This window comes from Phoenix dactylifera, chromosome 7 (assembly GCF_009389715.1).
Source record: "Phoenix dactylifera cultivar Barhee BC4 chromosome 7, palm_55x_up_171113_PBpolish2nd_filt_p, whole genome shotgun sequence".
In the NCBI taxonomy this organism is placed as follows: Eukaryota; Viridiplantae; Streptophyta; class Magnoliopsida; order Arecales; family Arecaceae; genus Phoenix; species Phoenix dactylifera.
The window spans coordinates 3,839,821-3,862,251 of record NC_052398.1 but is presented as its reverse complement, the minus strand read 5'-3'; the positions used below and the strand labels follow the sequence as shown (position 1 = coordinate 3,862,251).

The 22,431-nt window shown below is 38.9% G+C and overlaps 2 protein-coding genes across 3 annotated transcripts; both read left to right on the top strand.

Annotated features, from left to right (window-relative positions):
• Positions 1 to 1,294: 1,294 nt before the first annotated feature.
• On the top strand, positions 1,295 to 8,375 carry LOC103702334 (probable protein phosphatase 2C 66). Of its 2 annotated transcripts, XM_008784715.4 has the most exons (6): positions 1,295 to 1,785; positions 4,233 to 4,619; positions 4,918 to 5,035; positions 5,235 to 5,312; positions 6,248 to 6,471; positions 7,397 to 8,375. In XM_008784715.4, exons 1-6 carry the CDS (start codon positions 1,429 to 1,431, stop codon positions 7,952 to 7,954), a joined length of 1,722 nt encoding a protein of 573 aa, XP_008782937.1. In that variant the 5' UTR covers positions 1,295 to 1,428; the 3' UTR covers positions 7,955 to 8,375. The 2 variants fall into 2 exon arrangements, with proteins under 2 accessions (XP_008782937.1, XP_008782938.1); XM_008784716.4 differs by lacking the exon at positions 5,235 to 5,312 and having other exon boundaries at positions 1,297 to 1,785.
• Positions 8,376 to 16,161: 7,786 nt separating this feature from the next.
• LOC103702435 (protein MONOCULM 1-like) lies at positions 16,162 to 19,104 on the top strand. Its single transcript, XM_008784874.3, has one exon. It carries the CDS (start codon positions 17,014 to 17,016, stop codon positions 18,475 to 18,477), a length of 1,464 nt encoding a protein of 487 aa, XP_008783096.2. The 5' UTR covers positions 16,162 to 17,013; the 3' UTR covers positions 18,478 to 19,104.
• Positions 19,105 to 22,431: the final 3,327 nt, after the last annotated feature.

Here is a 22,431-nt window from a genome sequence, read left to right as displayed (position 1 = left end):
TCTCCTTGCTTAATTATAATTTTGAACATGGCTGGTTGAACTATCAATCTTGCTAGGGGTGGCAATATATATCCTGACCTGTCAACTTGACCCACAAATCATTATTTAATCTGTTTGAAACCTGCTTAACCTATTTAATCCGACCCGCTTAACTTGTTTAATCTATTTAAATCAATTTAAACCGTTTAAAACCCATCTAACTCATTTAACTTGTTTAATAAATAGGTTATGTGAATCAAGTTAGGTTACCTATTTAATAAACAAATCGGATTTAGATTTGAAATTGTGACTTGTTTAATAAATATGTAGAGTTTGGATTGATAAATTTTTGATCCGACCTGCATCCAACCCAACCCATATCTGATCCAATCCAATCCGATTGCCACTCCTAAATCTTGAACTTCATGTTTAAATCATCGTAAGCAGATTTAAGTTTGAATTGCTATACGTTTTTTAGATCTAATTGACTTTCCATGTTTCAATAATCTTGACGATGTACACGAAGGCAGCATGTACTTTCCTATTTTTCTTTTGCTCAAGTAGAAGTTTAGTTTTTTCTCTAATCATCCTTATATTGTGTAAATGTAGCCAACAAGGATGACAAGCGGAGCAAGCAAGATGGTAGGAATGACATCTTCTAGTGAGAAAAAAAATGATTTTGAGAACTACAAAAACTACTCATTTTAGCTTTTTCTAAATTATTAAGTTTAAATAATAGAAAGAGTAATAGGACCAGGGCAAGTGAAAGCCAATTAATTATTGAACAAAATCTCAATTAATAATGTAATTAGATAATTTACAAACAATTATATTTTTCTATAATGTAACTATTATGATCGATACTAACTAAAATATACTAACATTCACATATAACAATTATCGAGTGCTGGTTCCGATAATACTATCTCTTATCATCTGAGAACAAAATGAGATTTCGATTTTGATTCCAGCCAACTTCAAGAATTAGATGGATATGGAATAGAAAAAAATAAGAATCAGCCTCTCATGGTTTTAAAAAATCCACGTGTAACAGCCATAAAGACATTATTTGATCATATAAACTCAAAAAAACAACAATATAGCATTAATGTAGTAAAATAGCGATTGTTTAAAAATATTAATTTGACATCATCTAGATGCAAAATATCTAGACTGCTATTACAAACTTACAAATGTTAATAAAGCCATCTCATTCTCTACCTAAAAATGAATGAAGTCATCTCAGAAATTCTACCAATAGATTTTTAAAAAGCTTTTTTTTTTTTTTTGTCACAATAAACTATTTCAAGGTCCTTCCACCTTCTCCTCCTCCTCCTCCTCATCCTCCTCCTCCCTGTTTCTCTCTGCGCGTGCGTGCGGATGTAAGTTCTGAGCTCCTCCTCGAGGACCTCCATTGTCCGATCGGCGTCTCACCCGTACTTCCCGCGTATGGGCTCGTGCATGTCGTCCCAGTCGCCAGGAACGCCCGCGGCAGCGGCGTACGGCGGGACCACGGCCGTGGCCTCTGCCTCCGCCACTTCCTCTTCCGCATTCGATTGGAAGAGCTGCAGGGGGTGGAGGAGCGAGAAGAAGAGGAGAAAAGAGGAGGAGAGGAATGGAGGAGGAGCAATTGGTGGCGAGCTCTCAGATCGGTGGTTAGCGAGCTCCGGCGGTGGGGGGCTGCTGGAGGAGGATATCCACCGAGTGCCCGGCCGGAAGTTCCTCAACGGGGCCACCGAGGTCGCCTGCCTCTTCACCCAGCAAGGGAAGAAGGGCTTCAACCAGGACGCCATGCTTGTCTGGGAGGTACCAAATACTGGACTTGATTAAACTTTTCTAGAGCTTAAAATTAATTGTACTTCTGATCGTGGGAATGCGTGAATGTCCCCTGATGATGGTTTGGCTGGGGGAAAAAGAGGATTATTAGGATTTGATAGCTCCTTTCAATTAAACCCGGTCTACCCATTCACAAATAGCTCATGTAAAAGAAACAAATTTTAAATAGCGGGAATTGATTCTTACCATTTGTTTTCTGTTGATGGAGTTTTTGAGTGAAAAGGAACGATATTTATTTCGATTAAACCCAAGATTGCCCATTTGAGGATGTAGCATTGTTGTTGATAATGGAGCGTTTCATTGGTTCCAGGTTATTGTGTGGAAGAGTGCAACCATCTATGGAGCATGACCGGTTTTCCACTTAATCGTCAAACTTATTACATGCCATCATGCGATCATTTCTCTCGTGCCTTACAAATTCCCCAATAATTTCATCTCCTTTAAATGTTTCTTTAGGTGCTTTTATCATTTTTTTTTTTTTTATGCATAACAGTTTAATTCATGTGATGCTTTATTAATCGAGCAGACATGTAAGGATCACATAGCACTACAGAGATTCCCGTGCAGGTTATCCAGTTTTAATGCATTAAGACCTCTTTCCTAATATAATCCTGAGGTTATGATTATGTCATAACTAACTGGATTTTGAATATTTGGAATTGCCCAGGTGTACTTTAATCGTACACTTTTTTCATAGCTGGGTTGGATGACATCAACTTCAGCTAGATTTCTTGTTTTCCAAGGGGAGGAGAGTTGTTTTGGTGGCCCTAAAAGCATTGATCTTGAGTTTTAATGACCCATTTCGAGCTTCTCCATCAGTTGGAATTCTTTCCGTTTGAATTCTCATTGATTTAAATTAGGAAAACCAAAGAACATCAAACAATAATATTCTAAATTTACTTGTTTCAGATTTCTACTAATTTTATACAATTAACTTGTTCTGGAAAATACTGACAATGTGATTGTTAATCTGAAGGTTGTGATTTGCGACTAGAAGAACCTCCGGCGACAGTTTCAAAATATCCTTACAAACCCACCGTGTTGCTACTTGCTACTAAGCTGTTATATTTTATTTCATAAGCTTTAGCTACCTCTACATTTTGTGAACTATCAGCAACTATTTATATTTAAAATTGATACAACTAGAAAGTTAATATGTATTTGTTCAGAACTTTTAAAACAAAAGCAATAAATATAATATTATATAAATATATCATGGTATGTTCTTCTTATTAATTAAAACAATTAGCTACAACATATGTTTTGAATATCTTAGATTATTTCATATTCTTCTATTATAATGGTTTCTCTTCCTCTGAACTTTTATTATTTTATTATCATTATTATGTTCAATTACATTGCACATGCTTACTAGTTTGTAATAAAAGTGAATATTGTTAAGAATTTTATAATTACTTTACTTAAAGTAGGTCTGTTACTGACTTCTCTTGATGCACATTCTGATTTTTCAGAAGTAGAAAATGTTACTTTCATTCAAGTCGGCATTTGATGGTCCTAAGTGGAGACATGCAATGGGTGAAATGAAACCAACATTAGTGGGAATTCTGTAATGTGTAATCACTGTTTCTTTTATTTTTTTTTATATATTGCAATATGAGAACTCTATTATAGTTAAATATCGTGATTGACAGAATACATATAGGAGAGCTTTAACATTATTGCATTTGGAGAAATTGTACATCTATAGATTAATAGATCAGGTAGCTTCATAGTGAATAGATTTGTGAATGGAGTTGTGACTGTATAATCTATTTGCTGAAGACTTCTATAGGTTAATAGGTGAGGTAGCTTCATAGTGAATAAGCTTGCGAAGAGAGCTGTAATTTCTAACCATACAATCTATTTGTGGAAGATTAATTAGTCAAGTAGTACCTGAGGAGATTTGCAGTAATTGTCGGTTCTTATATACACAAGCTTGTAGCTATATATCACTTGTTTCATTTTGTTTCTCTATCATGTCTTTCTCCTTTCTGTTGATGTATTTTAACAGTCTATCATTCAGTAATGATTTCTTCTTTAAATATATTGTTCATTCTTGACACCCATTTGAACAAAAAAAGAGGAGCAAACTATTGGGTCTCAGGATCCTTAAAATCATGAATCGGAAGGGACCTAGTGTCGAATTCGTTGTTTTATCTCAGTTAGTGGCTATAGAATAATTAATTGATAATTGTGTCTAGTTGATAATTCTTTTAACTGGACGTGGATATTCTTTGTTTTATCTCATTACATTGTCTGTCTTTCTAGTGATACATCAATACCCATCTTTTAAACTTTTTTCCAAACTCATGCCTGTCAAATCATGCATTCAAATTGGTAGATCTGATTGTATTCTGAAAACTAGTCTTCTAGTCCATCTTTGCAACTCAATAAACAACGGCGTGCTGTGATTGTAGAATTTTGCTTCAAGAAGTGACACCATCTTCTGTGGAGTCTTTGACGGTCATGGTCCTTTTGGTCATCTGGTTGCCAGGAAAGTCAGAGATTCTCTTCCTCTCAAGTTGTGCGCCGAATGGATTGGTAATGTTAGTGGCCACAACAGCCCTTCCCAAAATGGGTTTCTGCCTGGGAGTGCGAACTTTGAAGAGTCAACATCTGTTATCATTGATGATGAGTGGGCTGAACCCGTAGATGCTGATGAGAATGAAAAGTTGCCCGAGATGTATCTTACACTGAAACAGTCTCTTTTGAAGGCTTCCAGGTTGATGGATAAAGAGTTGAAAGTTCAACCAAGAATTGATTGTTTCTGTAGTGGGACTACTGCTGTCACAATAGTAAAGCAGGTGATAACCCTTCTAATGACAGTTTGTTTCTTATTTAGAAGTGTTTGAGAACCTCCAATCTTCCAGTTTCCGTGTTCACTTTGTGAAACCATAACAATGTCGCCAATTCTGTGAAATATTAGAAAATTTATTCATACTTAAGAGTTTTTTTTCAAGGGAATAAAAGTATTTTATGGAAAAACAAACCTGTACATACAGGATTTCCAAACTAATTCAACATAGCCGACTGCAAAGGATGTTTTGTTTTGCATTAACCAAAGTACAGCTGATATAGTTTGCATGACTTGCACTTCTTCAGGGACAGGATCTTGTAGTTGGAAATGTTGGGGATTCCAGAGCAATAATGGGTAGACGAGATGAAGACAACAATTTGGTTGCTGTACAATTGACTATCGACTTGAAGCCCAATCTTCCTAGTATGTTTTTCTTTTGTTCCATGATTGTTAAAGACATCTTTTCCCCAGTTGTGTAAGAGCTTTTAAGATATCAGACATGCTAATTTGCGGATTAACATCATGACATGCTGAAATCCTGCTTCTTCTTCAGCTCATACTGCTGAGGCTGCATGTGCCTACTTGAAACTTTAGTCCTGAAAATTCCATTTACTTCTTGAAGGGCTAGATTGCATCCAGTCTCGTACAAGCAAACCAACCATCTGCGATTATATTCTGAAAGTGAGCAAGTTAAAACAAGGTGTGGAAGTAATAATCTTTTCATTTTCAAACTATCTGACTGTTGGTCCAGAAAAAGTATTTTGTGACTATTCTCCCTGATGGATAGTTAAAAATTTTATCACTTATGAGACGAGCCGTAAGATTCTGATCATGGTCAGTTCAAAGTCTTAAACAGAGTAAAGGCTCATATGAAGGCTATATAATGAAGGGAAGTGACTCAACACCTAATTATTGCCACAAAAGGAAAGCAGGGCAAGCCCTTGCTTGTTGAAAATCAATAGGTTGACAGTGGATGACCATGCTGATTAAGCAAGTCTGACTTCAGGAAGGCATGCGCCTGTTTTATAAGTAATTAAATCAGTAAAGAGATTGAGGTAGGTAGTATAAAGCCTTCTATCAACAAGGCAAATAATGGGTCAATTGTCTTTCTCCAATGATGATGACATTTGCTTTGGATAGAAAAACTTTGCTTTCTAAGATTGTGGGAGATGGCACCTTAGAAGGAGATATTATTATCTTTAATTTTCAAGCCTGTTCATTGGCTTCGGTTGTATTTTGATTCCCCTGGTACTTGTAACTGTAAACAGCAAAAATGTTACATAATCTTGATGCCCTCTAATTCTCACATATCACTTCCTGGCTTCTAACTCAGCATTTATGCGGAAACAGGCCAACTTGATTCCTAAGTAAGATCCTATTTCAAAATATCTTTAAATCTTGTTTATTGGACTTCCAAGAGGTACAAAAGAGCAGAAGGGTTGATGTGAGCGGCACTGCATTTTTAATGATCAGATCCATGAGGCGTGTCTACTCAATTTTTTGCAAACCATTTCCGAGAAAATTAAGCAGTTAGCAAAGTTTGTTTAGTTTTGAATTTTAACAATCCACTGCATTTCATGATTTTGCCTCCTTTCCTTAAAATCTGCCCTTTTATATAATGGTTACTGTGTACAGAGGAAGCTTCCAGAATCCAACAATGCAAAGGAAGAGTTTTCGCCTTGCAGGATGAACCAGAGGTCGCACGTGTATGGTTACCCAACAGTGACTCACCTGGCTTGGCTATGGCCAGAGCTTTTGGAGACTTCTGCCTTAAAGATTATGGCTTGATATCTATTCCTGATGTCTCCTATCACCATCTTACTGAGAAAGACGAATTTATAGTTCTTGCCACTGACGGGGTACTTTCTCTCCTTATAGCTTAGAAACTTCAATCTGTAGCAAGTTATAGAATGAGCTTGATTTTGTGCATCTGTACCAAGTTTTAGGACAATTTATTCATGCTAGTGTGTTAGGTTCATATCGAGCTATGGTGTGAGCAGACTAAATGAGGGCATGTACCATAATCTGAAAGTTGGGCTTTCCTATGGCCTCACTGCCTGGCCTAAGTTTCAACCTCACATTATTATAAATTAAGGAAATGTGGGATCCTGCACATAAGTTATCAGATTTTCATTATGATTTCTTATGTACTTGACTGATATTATAATTGGTAAATATAATTGTAAAACAATTTTATGTTTTTTGAGACTGGTTCCTTTGTTCATTATTGTGGCTTTGTCAGTTGAAGAGGCGTGTTTTACCTGACACCACTGTATACCTGGTGTATACTCCCCATTAACAGGGCCCAAGCTGACTTAATTTCTTTATTCTTGATCATCTAATTTTCACAACTTTTCTGAAGTTCTCCCAAGTTTTTTGTGAAGTATGTAGATTTTTAATTTAAGGGATATATATATATATATATATATATATATATATATATATATATATATATATATATATATATATATATATATATATATATATATGTGCAAAAGAATCCTTTATTCAACTGCTGGATTACTGAAAAAAAATTACAGTTCTTTATATGTTAATGCAAATTATGGTTGAATGGATATCTTGCTATTTGCTGGTTTTCCTACATAGGAATGCTTAAACATCCCTGCCTATTAAGGCTCTCATTATTTCCTGGCATGAGTTGTAGGAGTGCGTAACCAACATCCTCCCTTTTATACTTATGACTGTCAATGATGCTTAGCCGCGTTTATTTTTGGAGCATGAGTTTTCTTCAAAGTTGATGTCATCAGAGCTTATGGTCCACAGGTTTGGGATGTTCTCTCAAACAAGGAAGTTGTAGACATTGTGGCCTCTGCACCAACTCGTACAACTGCAGCTAGAGCTGTCGTTGATTGTGCAGTCCGAGCTTGGAGACTTAAATTTCCTACATCAAAAATTGATGACTGTGCTGTTGTCTGTCTCTTCCTAGACCCCCAACTTCCATTCAGTCAAACTCAGGAAAATAACTCCAGGAAGGCACCACCTACTGAACCCGTAGAGACGACAGCCTTGGTCTCAACTGATCTAGATGTGAATGGTCAGGAAGGAATATCTGGATCAGTCTCTGGTGGGTCACAGATTTCTTCAGTCGAACGTTTGAATACTCTGTATGACGCCCGCGAGATTGTCGCAGTTTCTGGGGAGCCCAAAAAAATTAAGGTTCCTGAGAGGTGCCAATCAACAGTGAGCCTGTCTGATTGTATGTCAACCACTGAGGAGGAATGGTCTGCACTAGAAGGTGTGACTAGGGTGAACTCCCTGATGAATCTTCCACGATTCTTATCTGGCAATAAAAGGTTAAGTATTTGGAGAAAGCGGTTTTAGGATCAAATCGACAATAGAGGAGGCAAACCAGTAAACTTGGAGCTGGAATTGGAAGAAACCATGCTGCATGACCTCAGACCGTCTCTGAGACCTTCTGGTGTTTCTATTGTTAAAAACATATGTCTGGTTGAGTTTCAACTCATTCGAGTAAGATAGCATGAAAATTTGTGTCTTAGTTCTTTTCTTTTTTCTTTTTTTTTTTCGGGTAACATCAAGTATCTGCTATTTCAGTGTTTGTAGAACAGTGAATTAGAGATGTGCTGTTATTATGTTGGATTATTGTGAGGCGGGCTGCAATTCAGGGGTTTGTTAACTTGTATAGATTTTTTTTTTGTTCAGAAGTGGCCTTTGAATTATGTCCTATAACCTTGCCCGAACTGTATACTACCATCAATGTAGAAATTTTGTGCTGTATTCGCCATGTTTTTTTTCTTTCCCTTTCTACAGTAAGGTGTTTTCTGAGACTTTGCTGATTTAGGGCTGTAGTAACTGGTTAAGCTTGTTGCTGAAATCACTATTTCTCTATTAATGTTAAATGAGAACCTCTCTCTCGCATTTCGTTCTCCAAGATTTCAACATATATTTATAAACTAGTTTTTGTAGCCATGAAGGCCAGAGAAATAGATTCCAAATCAGAAATTGTGTTGAAAGACATACGGAATATTTGGAACAAAAACTACTACTTAAAATTCAGATATTTCCAGTTATAACATAAGAGATTTTGCTCTACATAGTCTGGAAATATGCAAATTATTTAGGATTTGGATGTTTTCATTTACATATCCCAAGATCAAGATAAACTTGCTTTTTTCTTTTTTGTTGATTGCTCAAAATGATAAGTTTTTCTGTAAACATCACATGGATGCTTAGCTTTAACGAACCCATGACCTTTTTAGTTGGAAAAATTATTCAATGACATCAATTAATACAATGTGTAGTCTGACCTTCTAAATTTGTCTGCCATGTTTCAAAATTCCCCTCGGACAAATGCTTGGGTAGTTGGGTATAACCATTGCTTGAATTAACACGGAATCATGCCCTTGTAACTCCCCAAAAAAACAACTCTGGAAAAATTCCAAGCCCTATTTTCTCTGTTAACCAATAATCAATATATGCCAAATTTCGTCGTGCCATGGCCAAGATCGATCAAAATTGAAACCATCCAAGATTAATAAGACCATGAACTACATGGAATTTGCATGGTGTATCAACATAAAGGTCAGCTTAGGGTTTGTGGACTTGTGCCTCAGAGCTATGACCATCAGAATTTTGTTAAGATTAATGGATCATGCAACGGGCCATCTTATTTGTTTTTACTTAATCTGCTTATTGGAGTCCTACAATACTACAACACCTGTTTCTGCACCCTCTTTTCCTGTCCATCATTTCAACCCAACTTTCTGGAATGACCATCAGAAGCATGGTAAAAATGTTCTCAGAAACTTTGGAAATTTATGAATCAGTTTGAGCTCAACTGTTCAAATTATTCCCAGTCTATTTCCAAGCAATAAAATCATTAATAAATTTTTGCAAAAGCAAATCATGGATTTTATGAATTAAGCACAAAGTATTTTGACTTACATATAAAAGTCTCATGGAATGCACAAATGAACAATAACACCATCAATCGGCCGAAGTGGTTGTGTTGCTGATGGGGCAACAGTGGTTTCAAACCCTAGATATGGCCTTAGCAAGGTGAAGCACATGCCACTGGACAAGTTGAAACTAATGGAAGTGATGGTGCTGCGATTTGTTGTTGTTGCCTTTGTCACGCTTGTTCGACAAAATGACTATGTAAATATCAAGTCTTCCTTCTTTAGTTTTTATTTTAAAATTTTCTCTAATTTTTAATCACCTGAATTCTTTATAAATAAGCTTACACCGGAATACCGAACCATGTTTAGAAGAACTCCTCTTTTAATCAAGTGTCATCCAAATATTTTTCTGTTGTTTGATGGGTATCTTATAGACAAGTTCATTAGATTCCAATTTTTTTCTAGTAAGTCCTAAGCTTGACTTTATATCAGTTGAACTGGATGGATAGGCTTAGTGAGATGCTTGCTTTCTCTAAAAGGGACCTGAACCGCATTTAGAAATTGTGGTGATTAGATTGAGAGTAATCCAAGTTTGAATCCTCAATTTAGCCAAGCAAAAAGATGGGATATAACTCATGTCAATTTATGAAAAGCCCTATAAGAGGCTTTGATCAAATGAAATGATATAAAGACTCATACCTACCACTGGCCTGCTTTCTTCTATTGTAGGGGAAAAAATTCCTGCACGAGCTTCTTTTTCATTTACCCTTGCATAACCGCAGTATTATTATAATGCCTGAGCTTCGATTCATACAGCAGGATGCTTTTATTTCCAGGTCCCATCTTTACTTTGGCCCAAAACTTGTGATACTTATTATTAGTCACCTTTCGAGTTTTGAAAACCAAGTTGATGCTTTTACTATTAACCAGACTTCAAAAGCTTAGGTGCGCATTGCATGTATCTTTGTTCGATGTTCTATCCACTGTCTGTCATTATTGGTATTACAACAAGCTCATTTTCCTAGTTAAATCAGAGTATATTAATTAGGTTAATCTAACGACCCTGGTTATTTGTTGTATCTCTTCACAATTTCCTTTGTTCCTTAATTTATTTCCTGGGAAAGATAGTTAGAAATAAAAAGAATCCAACAGATTAACATACTAGAGAAGTCCTATAAGCTTAAATCAATGAACTGAAACAAATAACGGAGACTGCTTTGCAACATAGATCTCATCAGGATTAGACTCCGACCACGAACAGATTCTAGTTTGATCTTCCCTCATGTAAACCAAGATTATGTTTTTTCCTTCAACTCAACCTCTCTTACCCTTCTAAGTTTCCTCATGTCTGCCTTTCCTCCCTTGTTAAATACAATTACAGGCAAAGTCAGCCAAACCGTATCGAACCACCTGGTTCAGTCCATGCTGAGCCAATCCGGCAGGAAACCGTGCAAGTTGTCCTATTGAATTCAGGACTGGTTCCAAACCAGTCGCAAACCGGCCGAAACCATTCGGAACTGACTAGCTTCGTTCGAAATCGGTGCGAACCATCCAATTCCGTTCGAAATCGGTGCAGATGACCTCACACGTAGAATACAATTCATAGATGTATCAGATTCTGAGTCGTATACTAGATTTTATTACCCATAGCCATACACAGTCTATAATCCATATGGGTATGAATATGGATATGGTGCGTCTGAGACATTGTCTTCCAGTGGCTACTATCCTAAGCAGGCCAAAGCATTTTATGGGTTGCATTTTGCTGCTGGTTGATTTGAATGAGCCCTTTCACAGCTGTATTATCAGATAAAGGACATCTCTCAGAGTCAGAGCTCTAATGAGAAATCTGAGAGTGCTTATAACTCAGAGCGCGTTCCTTATGGGATGAACATATAAGACTACAATGCAGTTTAGTTAGAGAAATGGGCTAATGTACCTCCTGACTATGTTAATGATTTGGATATCTACAAAAGGCATCACCACTCGACGATATTTTAGATATTGGTATGTATGTTATACTTTAGATATATATAATTGATTGTATTATTTTATATTTTTTACCTCACTAGTTAATTTTAGGATATTTCACGTTGCTTCTTGTTTATGCAATATCTCACTAACCATTTTATGTTTTGTATTACTTTAAAATAATAAGATGCATCATTTAGCTTAAATCGAGATCATAGAAATATGAAAAAATGCCAAAAAAAATTAAATTAGACTTAAAATTATTGAAAAAAGTTGAAAAAAATGATTATCAATTAATTAAATTTGAAAAACTTAAAAAAAAAATTAGACGTGCCGGTACCGAACCTGTACCATACCGACCCATCCTTTGACCAATACAGATCTTGGTACCAGTTCGGTGAACCTTGATTACAAGTGTTGATTTATATATATATAATAGAGCATAGACCTAATGATACATTATGTGCGACCCCTACTATAATGGTAATAATTGTGAATGCATGCATTTTGCGAAGGAGGAATCTCCCGTGGGGAGACCCCACTAAGAAATGGGAGAAGGAGAATTGAAAGCCCCATCATTCTCCCATTCTCATCCACACCACCTTTTCCCTTCATCTATACCTCCTCCGCTGAACTTTTGTTAATAAAATCCAAAGGCAATGGTGATGGCCACGCCAATCTTTTTCCCGTTCTTTCACTACTAAGCCCACAAATTAATGTGGTGTCACAATCAACTTGATACAAAGGCATCTTAAACATGATCTCCAATCCTTAGGCCCCTGCCTTCTACCACCAATGATACCCACTAGAACTCTTCTGCTCTGCTTTTGATTTAAAATTCCGGAAGATGACTCGGCAGGAAAAGTACATGAGCAATCGTCACATTAGCGTGCGATGCGATGAGGTCCTAAAAGGCAAGATAACTTTATTAAATCAAGTTGAGGGATAAGGGAATCTTGTTAAGTTGTATTTTTTTTCTTCTTGAAAACAATTAAATCTTGGGAGGGAGGATCCCTAAGGCCTGCTTTTGCTGGTTGATGGGAGGCACTGGGGCTATAATAAATGCAAGTGGCGGCAAAGGAGTAGGTTCCGGTTGTTTTTGTGTTTGTAGTTTAAATTGAAAATTTTCAACTTACTTAATGACTTATTTATAGTTTAGAATTCAGATTTTTTAATAATCCCAATGTTGCATCAACCGGGAGAGAGTTACCAAGATAAGAAACCATTCAAAAAAAAGTAGCTATTATTAGGAATAACATCTGGCTACCCTAATAGGGACAACATTTCTATGATTCTTCTACTGACCATGATGAGCATTGAGAGGATTCTGTGCCCCTGACTCCGATCCGAAGTCTCCAATGCGAAATCTCATTCCATATTGGAGAAGATCAATTGGGTGTTGAGAGGATTCTGCATCCTTGATTCTTATTGATTTTCCCAATTTTCCAGCATGATGACCCTTCCACCCTAGAGAATCTCTATGTTGTATCCAAATACTTTCGTTTCATGTTGTCAATCTTTCATTATTTAGTTTCTCTACTTGTGAGATATTGCTTTCTTTATGTACATTTTTTTTATTGCATATCTTGTCTTATGAAACAATTTAAATTCTTTTTACTAAAGCAAAGCCGAACCTTATTTTCTAAATCGACCTATTTCTATTGATCGATCTAATCGGTTTGGCATGCATGCGACCCCATCAGCCACTAAATTAGCTTCCCAAGAAACAATATCTTACTCGATCACTTTTGACTTTTATGTGCAATTCCTTTTAAATTCACTCTCCAAGTATCTCACTTATTCTCTTCTTGGAAGAGGGAAATAGAATCGAGACAATGTACATTAATAATAATAATAATAATAATAATACTTTTTAATGCAATTAGATTCTTTTGTCCTTAGCTCGTTAGGAATTGCTAAATGATAACTTATGTACATGAAAATAATAAGGGATAGCTAGGTAATCCTACAACCATATGCGAACCTCTCTACTGCACCTCGTCCATGTTCTAAACCTACCTTCTTTATTGTTGCAATGCATTATCTATAATTTATTTATACATTATTGTTATATTTTTAACACATATTTATGTTTTGATGGTAACATCGAATTAGAAATAATGATTATAAGCAATCTAGCATCATCAATAAAAACAGTATCATTTAGATATCCTAGGTTTTCAAAGTTTAAAAAAGCATGTTTGAGATATTATGAGAGATCTATTTGACTAGATGCATGAAATTCTAGGCATATTTTAGATATTAAGATATCAGCCTCAGGTGGAATAAATCAAACAATTAAAAAAAAATGAACCTGTGTTGATTTATAGTACTCAAAATGGCAACTTAGAGTCATTTTTATTTCCTGCTATATGCTTTTAGACACCAAAGAATGAAAACTAAGAAGACTGGGAAATATGTTTCGGACACCCTTAGTTTTTGGTTGTTGTTTGTAGTATTTTTAAATTACTAAAATTTTTAACTTCCGAAGAGAAAACAGAAAACCGTGGGTTTGTCTGTTTTCCTTTTCCACCTAAAGTGAAAAGTCCATGTGGCATTTCGTGGAGAAATAAAAAATAACTGTGACATTACCAAGCAGGCCCTTAGTACTTTAACACTATGATGTTTACTTTGTTTAAGGTTACATTCAAGCAACATTATATTTTGATCTCTTCTGTTTTTTTTTTTTTACTTATTTGTTCTATAAGAAAAGTCTCCTGTCTAATTCTATCATCGATTTATTACTAGTATTCATATGTTTTATTTTTCCATCCAAAAGACCCATTCTGAGAAAAACAACTAAGGTAACCACAAAATTTTGTGTAAATCTTTCTTCTGAGGCACAATGGGTTTTCCAACATGACAGTCAAAAGTTAATGGTGCAGAATCTACAAGACTGTAACATGAATTCTGATGGTTTTATCACTTTCTATAGAAGCCTTGTTGTGTCCTGAGTGCTTGGGATTGCACCGTTGATACATCCATATTCTACCCATGCTTCTCTCTTGTCCCCTCGCCTTGGAATTTGGGAGATGGCCTCCATGGCTTTTCTAGGAAGGTGTCGGAAATTGGAGCAGAATGGTTGTGGAGAATGATGAGATGGATTGAGTGGAGAGGGGATGGCTTTCATGGAGCAAGTTTAAAGGTACTAACGAGACCGTTCATTGAAGGGAGTAAAGCTGGGGAAGCTCTTGCAAAGATTCTTTCAGAAATCCCACCTGGGTTTCCTTTAAATAACACCCTCTCTATCTATTCCATCAGAAGTCAAACCTGACAAGAAGAGTAGTACTACAGTTTGTTTTAAAGTTTCCTACAGATATGGCTTGGGAGAAGTTCATTCATTGGACTGTCAGGTAATGACATGAAGATGACAAGGAGGACTCTCTTTATGTAAATTTCTATGTCCACTTCATCAGGCTAATTCCGCTTTGCTTTTTGTTAATATAGCACCACTCTTTGGCGCCCGTATGTTCTCGAGTGCGTTCCCTTTTCCTGCCTTCAACTCCACTCCCCTGCGCCCCCCTCTCTCACTGAGTTCCCTTTTTTTTTTGTGTAATTATTCTTTTAGCATGCTTGCCTTTACTGATTTAAGGTATTGTCTTGGGTGAGCGAGTGGGGTGGGGAGCAAAGTTAGGGAATGGGAGCTGGGAGAAGTAAGGTGAGGAAGGACTGGTGATTGTGAGAGAGAGAGAGAGAGAGAGAGAGAGAGAGAGATTCTCTCTGAAAAGGGTGGACTTTTGAGAATGTCAAATCAGTGAGTTTAATGTGATGGAGGTAAAACTTAACCAAGAGAGGAGCTTTTTTCTTTGTCAGTTTATTTGTTTCGGCATTTTTCTTCTTAGCTCCATTTCTCCAACCTTTGCTTCATTTCATCTGTCTCCTTCTTCTATGTTTCATTAGCTTATTCTTGTGCTGCTTGCTCCCATGAATTCCTCCCTTTTCCATTTCCTGATCTGGCCAGAGCGGAGGAGCAGCAGCAGTTCCCTTGCTATTTTATCAATGAGAGGCCCCTGATTTCCACAAGTTATAATAAGATCTCTCCCACTTCTTGTTAGCTGGTTGATATTTGAGGCAGAGATGTCAGGCGCAACTCCTTTTTGAAGGCAATTTAGATAGGATTTACCAAATTAAAAAAAAGAAAGGCTATTTAGATACAAAGAGAACCTTAAAGGCTATCTAGATACAAAGAGAACCTTTTCTTCTTCTTCTTCTTCTTCACCATCAATTATTGAGAGGGGGAATAAAAGGGAGAAGAACGGGATTTGGATATATATATTTTTAAATGAAAGAATCCCCAGTGAAGAAAGGGATCCAAGTGGATGCGATTATGTGGTGATGATGATGACCTCATGAAGTTTCCTCATCTAGGGGGAGTGAGTCTGAGGCATTTCATCCATTTGGCCAGATGGGCTCTCTCTTGGGCTGCAAATATAGCATTTCTTTGGTCGTACCACGATGCCTTGGCTTCACACTGATGTGAGCGAGCAAGGGGAGAGAAGCAGTGATGACAGTGGCTGGATTACTTGGTGTGGTGTGCCCAATTGCCTTGCAACACTGCGTTTGCAAAGAGAGAGAGAGAAATATATAAAGAGAGCGATGGAGGTAGGGGACCTTCGGGCTCTTGAGGAGGGAGGGGTATGGGGAATGGGGATTGCTTGCTCTAAAAGTCCAATTCTCCTGACAACAAGGGAGGGGGGCTGCAAGAAAGTTATCTCAAAGCCATCAATCAAGATCCCACAAGGAGACAAAACAATAGATGGTTGGAGTTGGGTGCGTGTAGTCTCTATTCAGCCATTAAAAGCTTTGCGTGTGTAAATTCAGTGGGGGGAGAGAGAGAGAGAGAGAGTGAAAGGAATAAAGAGGATAAGAGAGAGAGAATTGTCCATGCTGTTATACCAGATTGGATTTTTTGATGCCTTCCTCCCTCATTTTAGTATTAGGAGCATCTTTTAGATCTCTGAGCCCTGTGTTTTAGTCAGGCTTCTTACTCTCCCTCCCCCTCTCTTTTTCCTTTCCATGCACAGACCCTCTGCCTCTCCTTTCATGTATTGCTGTTGCATGATTCTATCCACCCTCCTTTATTTCTCTCCTCTTCCTGGGTTCCACCTCTTTATTACTCCGAGCCTTTTGTATTTCGCCCTACCTGTACCACCTACTACAACCCCTCTAAACCCTTATAATGTTTTAGATTCCTCGCCCATTCATTTAGCCCCTCCATCATTCCTAAGCTGACAACAAATCAGCCCTCAACGCAAGGGCACAGAAGTCCATCCAAATCCCCAAGGCCATAAGAAAGGAGACAAGAAAAGCATAAAACCCTTTCCCCTTCCCCCCCACTCCCCTGCCACATTACTCTATACACATACAGAGAGAGAGAGACAGAGAGAGAGACAGAGAGAGAGAGAAGGGGTTTGCTGTATAGTGAATCTACATAGGAAAGCTGCCACTTGCTGCTGCTCCTGCTACCACTACTATCACTCCATACTCTGTTTATTGGCAGATGATGTCCTGTCAAGGAAGCTGCATCTCGAGATGTTGTATTAAAGTGAGGGAATGCAAACCCACCAATTCCAATCACTCCACCCTTCCCTCACTCTCTTGTCCTCCTCTTCTCACTCTAAATCAATACTCTTCTCCGTTTCTCTCTTGGCCTCCTTATCCTCTCCTCACCATCACAGCCATCTAGAGATGCTCAGCTCATTGAAGTCCCATGAAGAAGGTGATCAAGAGGACCCCGACCCCCATAACCATCACCACCAGCAGCGCTCCAATCCGCACCAACCCAACCCCCCACATGGCCTCATCTCGCTCTCGGCCCATGCCCGCCAGCTCCTAATCAGCTGCGCCGAGCGCATCCACTGCGGCGACCTCCCCACTGCCCGCCGCACGGCCTCCCTGCTCTCCGCAGCTGCCTCGCCCTACGGCGATTCCGCCGATCGCCTCACCCACCAATTTGCTCGCGCCCTCTCCCTCCGGCTCGACAGCCCTTCCCGCCTCGCCTCTCCCTCACCCTCCGCCGCCTCCTCCTCCTCCGAGGCCCTACAGTCCTCCTACCTGTCGCTCAACCAGGTCACCCCATTCCTCCGCTTCGCTCACCTCACCGCCAACCAGGCCATCCTCGAGGCTCTTGACGGCTGCCGCCGCATCCACATCCTCGACTTCGACACCTCTCACGGGGTGCAGTGGCCCCCTCTCCTTCAGGCCATCGCCGAGCGCTCCAATGCCGACGGTCCCCCGTCCATCCGCATCACCGGCACCGGGACCGACCTCAGCGTCCTTCGCCGAACCGGCGACCGCCTTCAGACCTTCGCTCACTCATTAGGCCTCCAATTCCAATTTCATCCCCTCCTCCTCCCCATCAGTAGCACTAACAGCAGTAGCCCCAGCAGCAGTACCAGCACCAGCATTCTATCTACTACTACTACTACTACTACTAATCTCACCTCTTCTTCCTTCCAACTCCATCCTGGCGAGACCCTTGCAGTGAATTGTGTGCTGTTCCTGCATAAGCTCCTCCAGGACCAGGACAGCCGCAGCGAGGATGACGGCTCGCGAGAACTGAGGGCCTTCCTTCAAGCTGTGAAGGCCCTGAACCCAGCAGCGGTGACCGTGGCCGAGAGGGAGGCGAGCCATAATTCACCGATTTTCTTGCAGAGGTTCATGGAGGCGCTGGACTACTACACGGTGGTGTTCGAGTCCTTGGAAGCGACGCTGCCTCCCCGGAGCCAGGAGCGGCTGGCGGTGGAGCAGGTGTGGCTCGGGCGGGAGATCGAGGACATCATCGCCCGTGAAGGGGAGGGGAGGAGGGAGCGGCATGAGCGGATCGCGCGCTGGGAGGGCCTGATGAGGGGTGCTGGATTTTCGAACCTTCCCCTCAGCCCCTTCGCCCTCTCGCAGGCGAAGCTGCTGCTCCGACTGCACTACCCGTCCGAAGGCTATCAGCTTCAGATGGCGGGGGACTCCATCTTCCTTGGTTGGCAGAACAAGGCACTATTCTCAGTCTCATCTTGGCGCTAGTGCAACAACCATAGAGAGGATTAAAAAAAAAAAAAGAAAGAAATTAAGAAAAGAAAGAAAGACAGTGGAACAACCCTAGTGAATTGATTAATAATTAAGCTCTTTCCTTTTCCTTTGGATGGGCTTGTTTCCTGACTTATGGTGTGTTTTCAAGGACGTTAGCAAAGGCCCGAATAGAGAAGGGGACATAGGTAAGTATGGGGGCATCCTTTATTATGTGATCTTAGCGAGCTGTAAACTCTAACCCTAGTTTGTTCTATAGTCTGCTGGAAGGAGAGAGGAGAGGAGAAGAGAGGGGAGGTGGTGCACGTTGCATGGGAAATTTTGGAAGTGGTGAACAAAAAAGAAAGGCCATATCTTCTCTCACCATGGCTCTTCTCTTTTCTTGCTACCTTCTTGCTTCCCAAAGCTAAGTCCCTTCCTTGACTGTTCCCATCTGCTCCCTTTCCTTTTTTTAAAAAAATTATGTTAATATAAACTACCTAGGGCTGTTGCTTACTGTTTGTTTCCTGCTCACAAATTGTTTCTTCTTTCTGCTACTCTGCATATGTATTGCTTCTTATATTCTTGAAATGGATGTGCTTTCGGATGTTTAATTGTTATATTTTATGAAAAGTCTTATAGTAAGACAGTCCATTCTTATTTTTATTGGTCGTGGGGATTGCGTGGCTTTTGCTTCTGGCTGTGGTTCATCTCTTTGTATAGTTTATGATAATGGATGACTCACCTTCATTTATTTTTGTTCATGGGTCCTTTTGCTTGCTTGGCGTTTAGTTGCATTCGCTTGCCTGTTGGTGCTTGATGCAGTGATTTATTATTATTAATCATGTTTGTTCGCTGCTAGCTATGATTAAAGAATTGTTCTAGAGTGGCTTTTATAAGGGCTAGTTGGGTTCTAAGGGAGTAATCATCTCATAGGCTCTTCCACCCTGCAAAAGGACACCCTTGGGTTTGAAATATGCTCTCTTGTCTTGTGCTCCCAGGAAGGGGGGTTTTGTTCTTGTTTTCTGTGCTCATGCCCGAGATATGCTTGTTAGTTGTCTTTTGGGGTGTATCATTCCCCCATTCCACCATTCCCACCCCCTTAATCCTGCCTCTTGTCCCCTCAAACAAAATCATGGGATTTCTCAAAATCTAACCTTTGGTGACCACCTTGCCCCCCTTTCCTAACAAAACATTCCCTTTTAGAAGCCCCTTTCCTTGGGATCTTGCATGCCTGCTTGGTTCCTCAACAAGGACCCATGATTTCTTTGCTGCCATTGATAACATCCCTCTCTCAAACCACCCCCACTCCCCACAGAAAACACACACACACGCACACACTGAGCTATTGCTGAAGTAAACAGCTGATCTGCCTCCACCTAAGCTTTAGTTGTATTATTGCAAGAGCAACTCATTTTGATCTTTTAATTTACTTGAACATGTCTCCAATAGCCCAAGTCCTTGAAATATTTCATTATGAAAGAAGTTGTGAAGCATTTTGATTCCAACCATATATACATATATAATGCGCCAATAAGTTTCTTTCTTGAACATTTTTTATCTATAATATTATGATATCTTTTCTATTTTTACTTTCACCTATTTAGTTAAAATTATAAGTTGCAGTTGAAGTATGAAAATGAATATACCCATGAAAATTTATATGGTCCACTAGCTACCTTGCTAAATTAGTTTTAGAGGAATAAAGGCCTCCGTGGATGTTGTAGAAGTTTTCTATATGGTATGCATGATTCACCCAAGTAAGTTGCCAGTCTCTGCAAAGTTCTGAAAGCCCAGGAGATGCAGATGGATAGTATTTAAATATGATCGCATTTTATTCTTTTTATTCTATCTACTTATTTGAACACTTGAAATAGAGATGAAGACCAGCTACTTTCTCAAAGTAATATTGTTCATGACAAAGGAATTCTTTTACATGGTAGCATAAGTATCAAGTGCCAACATTTTTTTTCGGAGTAGTAAATCTCTCATAATATGATCTCATTCCATGACAAAGAAGTAAGAAAGCGTCTAAACCAATTGCAAGTAGCAATGGAACTGCCAGATGGATCGATTGCATCGAGAGAGTATTTCTTGAGTTCTCCTGCTCTAATATACATTAATGACATGACACGAGAAAAGAATATGATATGGCACAAGAAACCCACAGGTGCCTTTCCCTTCAAAGCAACTGCATTTAATGATAGGAATATACACATTCAAATATATATATATATATATATATATATATATATATATATATATATATTGTATGTATATGTGTGTGTATGTACACATGTATTCATAGACATGCATGCATACACGAACACGTACTTTTCATGAGTAAAAAAAAAAAATAATATAGCCCATTCACTGGATGTACAGATATATGAATGCTATTTATCAGAGTTATATATGTAGTCTTTTGGGGGGATGAACTATATGTTGTCATTCTGCATTGCATGAGTGTAGATGAAGCAAAGAGGTAGCTTGGCAGATTGGATAAAATGCAAAATGGTGCCAGTGTCATTTATTGCAATGATAGATGAAAACGGGAGACATCAGAATGTCAAGATCTGTCAAAGAGATCCTCCATTTATTTTCTTAATGATTGAATGCTCAGAAATGATAAATTTATGGGATCATCTGCCGATCTACAGGGGCATCTGATTTCCTTTTCCTTTTTTTTTGTGTGTGTAGAGAATAGGAATCGAAGCATATATTTTGTACCACAGATTCTGATTCATTATTGCTGTGTGATAGTCACGACCAGTAATTAATGTCCAAGGAACGGCCAAAATTCACACAATGGTTGTTTCCACTTTTTTATAGTTGTTTCTTGCAATGCTAACCTGAAACTTTGTCATCTAAGAATGAAATGAAGTGCCAGTCCCATGTATATATAATACTCCATCCAACAAATGGATTTTAACTGTTGTGACACTTGACGTCAGTCACAATTACGACTAAAGGAAAGTTGCAAGACATATCATAGTTCCATGCTTTTCTAGGTCTAACACTATATTAATTTCCTTTCCCTCATCCAATCGCCTCTACCCTCGATCAGTAGTTCAGCGAATTCAAATGGCAATAAAAAGGATCTCATCTCCCTTATCCAACCTCCTCTACCCTCAGTAGTTCAGCCAGTTCAAAAAGCAATAAGAAGAATCTCAGGCAGATTTTCTTCCGGAATGTCTGACTTGGGATCATCTGGTGATCTTCTAGCTTTTTTTTGTTTTTAATGAATCCGATCTAGACCAGTAGAAGTCATGGTAGGTGTGAAACCCCTACCCCTCTCCCTCCTCTCCTCTCTCTCTCTCTCTCTCTCTCTCTCTGTACCCAACAGCTGACTGGGAGAATCCATCCATTCAACTCGGGAAGGACAAGCAGCTTGCAACCAATGCATCTCATCTTGGTACCACGCATGCTTTTCAAATCATGTGGGCTCAACTCATATTCATAAAAAAGATAGCTAGATTGCTAGATATAGCTTCCTGTCACCAACCCTTAGCCAAGCACTACTTTCAGGCAACCATGTCACTATTCACAGCTGTGGGGGTACTGGGTGGTGGATGGAACCATATATATCACATAGATTGCTTCCAGGAGAGAGCATCACATATATAAGTCATGAGTGAAGACTGATATGAGATCGCTCGTGGATCGGGAGTACAAGAAGAGATGCTTTCATTCATTGGACAAAAGAGATTCTGAAAGGCCATATAGATGGAGTGAAGTGTTAGGGATTAACGCTAATATTTGTATTTGATGGAGTTATAAGGTGGGTGGAGATCAAAGAGATCAACTTTATTATATATGTAGTAGTGAGCTGTGCAAGCTTGAGTCTGTGAATGGAAATATTCTCTTAAACAATGTGGAAATAGTCGAAGATTACGGACTCCAGCAAGCAGGGGAACATGGGGAAGGCGAGTGCCTGGTAAGACTGATGGGAAAATCTTATATCTTGTTGTG